This window comes from Toxoplasma gondii, chromosome VIIb, assembly GCF_000006565.2.
Source record: "Toxoplasma gondii ME49 chromosome VIIb, whole genome shotgun sequence".
Taxonomy (NCBI): Eukaryota; Apicomplexa; class Conoidasida; order Eucoccidiorida; family Sarcocystidae; genus Toxoplasma; species Toxoplasma gondii.
Genome location: NC_031475.1, coordinates 2,205,097 through 2,214,115, shown reverse-complemented (window position 1 = coordinate 2,214,115; position 9,019 = coordinate 2,205,097). Strand labels below are relative to the sequence as shown.

Here is a 9,019-nt window from a genome sequence, read left to right as displayed (position 1 = left end):
ACGGTACGCACTCCCCCTACGTCCCTAACGTGAACAATGTCTAGCCGCCAAGTCTCGGTGAGAACGGTGCCGATGATAACAGAAGCGATCTGCACATGCACACGTCTTTGAAAACAAATAGAATGTATCGCGCGAACGGCACTGTACACTGATCGCATTCAAACGCCGCAGCAAGAAAGACGTGTACCGTTGGTCAGCGCCCACGGCCCTGTGCCCCGAAAGGCTGACTGAACAACAGACCACTTCTCAACAGAGGTATGGCGGAGGCTGTGGAAGTCTATAGCCTTGTAAATCTTCGAGGCACAATGGGTTACAAGCGAAGTCGTGATGAAACAAGCTGAAAAGACACCAAGCACAATGACTTGATTCGCTCCTGGCCTTCGCATGCACCTTGTTCCACCTGTGTACGAAATCATCATCACGTGTTAATGCATAGGGAGTTACCCACCAGAAATGTAAAGATACTGCAAGGATACAATCCCACTGATTGCCGTCCGCTGGGAACGTGATGTCACGCCTCTACGGATAGTTCCCATTGAGGAGATTCAGCGATTCAACAAGCTGCTTCAGTTCGCGCGAATCTCTCGGATCCTTGAAGAAGAGAGGCTTAATGGGTCTTGCGGTGATGTCTGTCAAAAACAAGACTACTACAACCTGCGATAGTGGCCTCAGCTTCGTGCTAGCGCACCAATAATCGCCTGTTACTCTGTGACTAACGCATTCCGAAGAACTACGTCGAAAGCCACAGCCGCATATTCAAGCGGCCAGTGCTCCTGCCACGCACTGTTCAGCAGCTGATGAGCATCGACAATACTCTGCATGTATCTATGACTAATCAACGAAGTACTGCCGTTATTAGCAACCATCACTCTATATTTCGATGTGACGTCGTGCCCAGAAAAACGGCGTAATTAAATCGCGTACACTCTGTCTTCCCTCACTTAACTCACCACTATGTATAGAGTGACTATAGATAAGTGGTCTGAAGTACGTCACGACTAACTGAATTTTTACAGTTCGAGTTCGAAAATTTTCAGCAAAGAATAGCAGCTGCAAAACCGACGTCTTCGTCTCGCAGTTTTACGTTGAACTGGAAGTTCGTTGTTAGAAATACATCCGTCTATTTTTCAAAGGCTCAGGGTCATTTGACGGTACCTTGCGTTGCAACCGATAGAAAACCCCTACAGTAGTGGCTCCCGCTGCGACATAGCAGAGATGTCTACAAAAGTCACCTCAATTTTATCTTCCCTAATTCTTTATTCTTGGAAGATATATAAAATTTTTGAGGGCCGATAAGCCTCCACTAATATTGCCGGTATCTTCAGCATCACAGTTTCTACATGACACGCGCGTGTTACATTTAATAGTGAGTATCCAGAAGGCATACGAGAAACTGGAAAAAAATATTCGTCGTGGTCTTTGCTGCTCGAGTGGACAAAGGTTTTATTCAAGCAGAATGCACTGAAAATTCCGTGTTTGTGTACACATACATATTTATACGAATCGCCGGGAGGATACAAGCAGAGAAACGTGAAGGCTCTGTCGGTCCTTTGTAGGCTGATTTTGCTTCACGGACCTCCCTACACCGTACGTATACGTAACTCAAAAATATGAAGTTCTCTTCCCATGTCTTCCCGCTTGCGTTTCTCCTGCACCCCGTTGTCGGAAATGTGCAGAGAGTTTCCTTTTTGAATCGCCTTGTAACGTACAAATGCCTCTCCCATTGGCATTCTCCGTCCACGAGGTGATCTGGACAGTTAAGTCCTAGGTTTTTACCAGTTCCTTCTTCGACATCTTCGTGTGCTGTTTCTGGACATCTTTTTCTGATGGGAAACTGCTCCATATTTCAACCTCTCCGTCTCTTTCGGCGGCCGACGTCGGTGACACGCCACTGCCTGCATCGCTGGTCGTGTGCACACAGTCTCTCTTTTCCTCTTGTTCTATGGATACCTGCAAACGCGCCCAGGCGTGTGCTGCCGAAGCGGATGGAAACGAAAGCTGATTGCGTATCTCTTTGCCTTTTTCATCTCCTGCTGGCATCAGAGCGTCCTTCCGCCCGCTGTTGACGTCCTCTTCACTGCCTGTTTCGTTCGCCTCCTGGAACCCTTTTCCCGTCCCCTCAAATGAAGTCTCCTCACCCCAAACGCAATGCGATTCGTGATTGTCTTTGACTTGTCCAACCTTTGGCCCTTTGTCATGCATCTGAACTGTCTCCTCGACGTAATCTGTCTCCTCACCGGGCTGGTGGATGCTCGTGCCGGGCAGAGCAGCCAGAGCTGGAGCTAGTCCAAGATTGAAGTCTGGTCTCTTTACTGCGCTCGCTGGGGAAACGGGATCGTGTCTGCCTTGATCGCTTGTACAGCATGCCCTGCCTTCTTTGCAACCCCGACCTCCCAAACTGTAATGCACTCGATAACCAGTAGGTGTTGTCTGTGGCAGATCCTCGTCGTCATCACACGTGTCGAGACGGAATCGCGGTGTCGAGATGCTGAAAAAAAGCGGCTGTTCCACTCTTTTCTCTGGAAAATTCGGAGGGCCCACGTCAGGTTGACTATAAATCCTTTCGTGCAACACACTCTTCTCTGCCGACAAAATTTCCTCGTTCTCAGTCATTTGTGAAGCTCGTATGACAGGGCTCACATATGAGTCTACCATCGTCTCACCCTCACATGAAGGTGACCTGTCCTTCTCTTCATACATTATGCCCCTCGTCCCCTCTTGGCTTGCCACGTGATCACCACCAGAAAGCGGGAAGCAAGGAGGCGACCTTAGTGGAACAGACGAAGCGGCAAGACAGCATGCAGTGTCTTCGGCTCCTCCCCCTTGTGCTGTATACGCAGAAGGTGACAGGCCGTTCTCCACGGCAAAACACACCGACCCACCTCCCTGCAAGCCCATAGAGTTTCCTGGCTTAGCAATCCCATCAAACTTTTCCCCGGCAGACTCATAACAAGTCAAAGTATCCGCCGCGGGTAGTTGAGCGTTTTGCGGAGCGGGACAACCTGGAGTCCCGAGAGATTTACGCCCTCCGTCCATGTGGCAAGGGCTTGCATGCAATCTCAGGCGCCTCTCCACCTCCCACTGTCTCTGTTGTTCTTCCCACTCTTCCCGAAGGGCCGCCTCGTCTTTCTGTCGCCCTTCAGCGAGCTGTAGTTCTTGCTGTCGCAGAAGGAAATCTACCACCGACTGAAGCCGCTCGAGTTGATCCTGCTGCTGCACGAGCAGCAGGTCTTTCGCTGCAGAAGTTCCGTCTTCGGCAGTCCCGTCGATATCAAACTCCCCTCTGCTCGCGGAAAATGCGCGAGTGGTCTCGTCTCCGCCGAAGTACGGCTCCGTGGTGTCCGGGGACACTGTGTGCAGACCCTGACAGTCTTCTTCGTTGTGTATGCCTTTGTTTTCTTTGCCGAAGGAACTCATCCGCCCAGCATCACGAGGTCGGGAGGTGCTCGGCCTCGAAGAACCGTACGAGCCGTACTCTGACGTTGTCTGGTCCGCGATGTTCAGAGAGTGGCCCCCGTCGCTTTCCCTGCGAGAACGTAACCATGGATCCGTCGGACACAAGGCAGCACCGAACACGCGTTGGGCTTTGCCCTCTCGGGAAGGTGAAGTAGTGGTCGTGTTGTTGCTGGGAAAAGTGCCTCCTGGCCGTTGAGAAAGCTCCCTTTTTGATGATTTTTCTCCAGTCCACTGAGGAGATGCATGAGGCGAGAACTCCTCCAGTGCATGCAGTAACTTGTTCATAGTGTGGCTGAGCGATCGGATTGTCTCTGTGGATTCCGTCTGAGACCGCTGCTCCGAACCGGTACCACCGTGTATCTCGTCCCCTCCACGGTCCACAATTTCCTCACTTTTGCAACAGCGACAATCTCCGTCCGAGCCTCGCACAACCTCCCTGCGGAGTGGCTCTGCGTCGCCACCAGAAGCTAGGTGAGTTGAATCGCCAACGGGCTCCACGAACTCATCCCTACTTGGGAGGCATCCACAGAATTGAGGTTCTTGCGAGGGAGAAACAGGCATAACTGGCCCTGCTGCGGGCACAAATGGTTGCGGAGTCATGGCAACTTGGCCTTGCTCAAAGACTCGGTTTTGATGAGCAGCACACAAAACGCCTCCTTCCGCGCTGTGCAGTGGAAAATACCCGCCCTGCCCTCTTCCTTCTTGTCTCACCGGTCGACCCCTAAGTTCCCTCTGCTCGCGGCGCTTTTTCGACTTCAGACAGTCGAGGAGAGAAGATAAGGCCTCAACAACGTCAGCACGGGGCTCGAGCTGCTCAGACTCGGCATACCCCCACGTACAAGGACTTGTACTCCCTGGAAAAAATTCGCCTTTCTCCACAGGGACCCGCGACGATCCCGCAGAGAAGCCCGAGTTGAAACGAGGAAGAACTTCTCTCGTGTTTGATAAAGAGATGGGCTCCCCGTCAGGAGGCCCCTGTGGACCTAGAAAGCATCCCCTCGCCCTGCACGCATCTAGCTCTCGAGGGCAGCACGAAGACGAGGACAAACACGGAGCCTGAGCACGCTGACAACCCTCCTCTGGTTTCGAATCACTGTACATACAGACCTGACATCGACAGTGGTGAGCTGGTGTGCCACCAAGGGGGACAGTGTCCCAGCGAGGAAGAATGGCCAGGCATGGTCGGCTGTCCAGATCCGTCGCGCAGCTGGCAGGCTCCAAGAAACGCGTTCTACACGCAGCGGGGTGCGTGGCTTCGTCCCTATTCCACGATGGACTCTCAGACAACGAATATAAGCCGGGAGAAGACTGAAACTCACTGGAGCCGGCTCTTACAGTTGCCGCCGTCGCTGGAGTTCTTTTGTGAGTCGACGGGCACCTCGACGGATAGAAGACAGGGGAGCGGCAGACCCCTGGTGGCGCAGCGACATACGACAGACGGTTGTGTATGTGCGTCGCATTCTCTGGCTCTTCGTCCCGCCTTGACGGTACCGCCTCTCCGCTTACTCTCTCTGAGAGATGCAGGCAGGAAGAGCAGGAAGATGATGCGTTTTTGCTCTGTGAAGGGGCTTTCGAGCGTCCCGGCGAGTCCGACTCCCAGTGGCGGGGAGAAGCCCCAGCTCCCTGAGAGAGCCTCTGCGAGAGGTTGACGGTATTCTTTGCGTCCGCCTGTCTCTGAACGCGACGAATGGTCAGCGCGAGAGAGCGACAGAATCGGCAGTAGGTACCGGGGTCCCCGAAATCGAAGAGAAACTTGGGCTGCTCAGCGTTGTCAAACGTTGCCGAGAAGGAATCAGGCGAGCAAATCACCACGGGAGGAGACAGGGAAGAGACAGCATGTGTCCGTGTGTCTGGCGATGACCGCAGAGAGACGTCGAGGCTGCAGTCGCTCGAGGCACCTGTGTTGGATGCAGAAGACAGCAGCGGCAGCTGCGAAGCGCTGAGCGTCGGCACCTTGATTGCTAGGATGGGGTTTATCGGAGACCAAGGCACAGGAGCCACGGAAGGGCTGCGCGCGCCAGAGGACGTAGACAGGCGCCGGAAAGAAGGCGACTTAGGATGCTTCGTGCGATGCCCTCGATGCAGCCGCCACTGAGGTGGAAGCGAGAAGGACGAGGTGCCCGAAAGGAACGATGGCGCCCGACACGGCGACGGAGACACATTGGATCCCACCACGGAAAGGGCCGCAGCTGCTGTGGGGAGGAAAGCCACCAGAGTCGACAGGAGCGAGGCCTTCGAAGAGGGGATGGGCGGCAGAAGAGCCGTAGAAGGAGAAGGATTGAACACCGCGAGAAGATAGGCGTTTGTCCGCCCGTACAGCGATATCCGCTCCGGAAGAACCAAGACACGCGTGTGGGCGTGGAGAGGCAGAAAACCGCGTGGAGGTGCACACGGGGAAGGCGGAAACGAGAAGTACAGGAGGGATCGGCGTTCAAGGAGAAGGTGACGCCGCACCCAAAAGTCTGGAGAGATCAGTCCATAGGAGGGCCAGAAGGTGCGTCCAGCAGAAATATACGCATCACTCAAGAAATTGGAGAACTGTTCTTTCAGACGGTCTGCATGCGAGTGTCTTCAGACAAATACAATGAATTTCTCATCGGATTGTCATGCATGCACACGCACGCGTGTGTACTCGAGTATGTGTATTGATATAGATGTTGAGAAGGATAAAAATGCGCGCTGATAAAATATTTTTGTGTCGAAGGATGCCTTCATAAACCCACGACTGGCGAAGCTGACTCATCCGAAAAAAATCCTTTCCGTCCAGCTACCAGAAGCAGGGCTTTGTCTGTGTATATCCGTGAAATTTTTAAGTGTTCACAACTTATATGGCTGCTTGACTTACATGGCCACGAATTTCCTCGCTTCATGGCGGACGACTCTACAATCTCGTCGTCGTCGAAACCTTCGCCGCTGTCCTCCAGCAGCGTTCTCAGTCCAGGATCGAGGCGCACCCGGTCAAACTTCAAGCTGCCGTCGACCGTCGCTAGAGGCGGGCAGCTCCTCCCGCTTTCAAAAACGGGATCTTGCAAGTGAGAGAGGTGAAGAGAAGAAAAAGGTGGCTCCTGCGGGTGGTTGAGATTTGAGGCGTCCCCGCCATTCGCCGCATGCTCACAGCGTGAGGGTTCCTCGCGGCAGGAGGCCGCGTCCATCCTGGCAGCGCTTTGGTCCCGTCTCCCTCCTGTTGATCTAATATACAGCGACAGGACACATCCTTCATGTGTCCGCATTTCGTTTGGTGCTTTGTTCCACCTTCTCCCACAGCAAGCTGGCGCAGACGCTCGCGCGCTTTCGTCTGGGTCTCTGTCCGATCCTGCGAAAGACATTCCTATGCTGCCTTCCCCTTCCTGACAGCAAGACTTGAGGCACACTTCTCCATTGTCTCCGACCCTTCTCACGCAATTATCCCCAGACGTTTCCAGGTTGTCCAGCTTCTCCTCTCTCGCCATCTCACCGCAGGCGTGCTGGGAGGGAGAAGCATCCGCGGCGAGGGCAGGCTCTCCAGGGACCTCCGCAAGACAGTCAATTGTCTGGGAAAGAGCGAGAGGCAGAGTCAGTTGCTCGTCCTCTTGACTTACTTGCGGTAAGACCTCGTTGACGCAGGTAACGGGAGTATTAGCCAGAGACGACGAGGTGCGCTTGGCTGCATGTTCGTGACCACAGGAGTCAGTCACAGGGGCTCCAGGGTAGGACCTAGCTGTCTGCCTATTTCCCTCTTCCCCGTGTGGCGGGGCATAAGTCCTGTTCCCATTCACAATGTCTACGGAAGCACTCATTTTTCAAATTTTTACACTCCTCTGCATTCCACGAACACAATTTTCAGAAGTTGATGTGACGAGAGGACTCACAGTTTGCTTCCAAAGAAGCCTGCAGGCTCTGTCTCTTATTTCCCTTCTCAGTTGTGATCTGTTTGTCGTCCATCCGCGACCGTGTCATGACTGCCTCGTGAGCTCCGTCGATTTAAAGTTTAGACACAAATTCGGGCGGGAAAAGATAAGTGTAAAGAACCCGCAGATTTCGCAATGCACAGCACGCATTCGGACACAAGCACGCGCCTTAAACAGTAAAAGGCGCAGAACATAATGCGAAAAAAGTGAAGACGTATAGGCATATGCTTCGCGGTCCCCTAAAGAGAGTCGCGCTGATTCATCAGTCTGTCACTCGGGGCAGCACCGACGATTAAAAAGCTCGAACGACTAAAAAAACTGAGATCGTCTGCTATTTTAGTGTGGATGTAAATCATTTTCGCCAACGTTTCGCGAGCTGTGCAAGCAAATCGAAGAAAACAGGGAACGGCTCTTGCAAAAACGTCATCGCTCGACTTTCAACTGTCCCGATTTACCTATAACCAGACGACGCCGGGAACACGGGTTCAAATGGGTAGCCTCAGTGTGACGGACAGCACTTTTTCGTCTACACTCCTCTGTGTCATTGGCACTGAGTTAAACCTCTCTTGAACGTAGAAGTCGACTGAAAGAGCGAAAAAACTGCCGGGGTAATGCAGTGGATTCGGAAATGTTGCCCTGTCTACTCGACACTGGGCTAGTAGTCATTCCCACTGGGACTCGTGTTTGTGGCACGGGAACTGGAAGTGTAACAACGGGGATCCAGGGTGGAAAAAAGAGCTCCTTTGGAAAAATAAAACAGCTACTGCAATTGACTTTCGAAGGTAGGGGCTTCTTGATGCGGTTCCGGAAAGCCGGAACAAGACAACGCGCTCCTTGAGAAAAGCAGGCGGGTCCGCGTGTCTCGAGAGCTCGTAGCAGCTCCATCCACAGTTAACTAACGAGAAAAGGTGCGCTCTTCGTCATTAGGAGGCCGTGGAGCCTGTCCAATGCAATTGGAGATTCTTCTCCCCAGAGATTCACAAAACAGGTTAAAATCAGCGGAGAGCCGAGGCGACTAGTGAGTTCCGTATGAGGACGCTGTAGCTAAGAGGCCTCATCGGGTTTCGGCCAACGGCGTTAGAGAGGGAAAAAAAAGTTCGCCTTGGCGGGTTCTATTCCCCTGCAACCGCCATGGCCTCCATGTTGGAGACCAGGAAGAGTGAAAGTCTCACGTCCTTTCTTCCGCAAAATTACAATTCGGTGTCCGCACAGGGACACCGGTGCTCTGCCTCCCTTGGATCCTTGATGTCCCCATGCACCTGCTAGACGTAGCACATGGGGTTAAATGACACTTGCTTTTCTGTCCTTTAAAAGCTCTCAACTTTTGCATCCATAAATGTCTTTCGCCTACGAGTTTGCTATTCATTGTTGCTCTCTGTGAGTCAGCTCAGTATGCCCGACATAGTTTAACATCCGCGCGCCCCCCCCTTCTCCGCCCCCCGCGGTCACATTATTCCAGATAAAAAAGCCTTTTCCTTCGCAACAGAATTAGCACATAACTCCAGTGACTGCATTTCCAATTAACGGTCGCGTGAAAATGTCACGAATTTCCTTGCTCGGCTCCTGTTCTCGATGCGTTGTTCTGTGTGTATCGCCCAACGTCCTTGTTAGATAGACCTCTGGGGGTTGTCACAAAAAACAACGCACCATTAGCCCTCTGGACACGGGAAGGAGTT

At 52.9% G+C, this 9,019-nt stretch overlaps 1 protein-coding gene across 1 annotated transcript; it reads right to left on the bottom strand.

The window, feature by feature from the left end:
• Positions 1 to 1,764: 1,764 nt before the first annotated feature.
• TGME49_260490 (hypothetical protein) lies at positions 1,765 to 7,232 on the bottom strand (the record flags this gene model as incomplete). Its single annotated transcript, XM_018781237.1, has 2 exons — positions 1,765 to 5,918; positions 6,302 to 7,232. The coding sequence occupies 2 exons, from the start codon at positions 7,230 to 7,232 to the stop codon at positions 1,765 to 1,767; spliced, it is 5,085 nt and encodes a 1,694-aa protein (XP_018637072.1).
• Between the last annotated feature and the right edge of the window lie 1,787 nt (positions 7,233 to 9,019).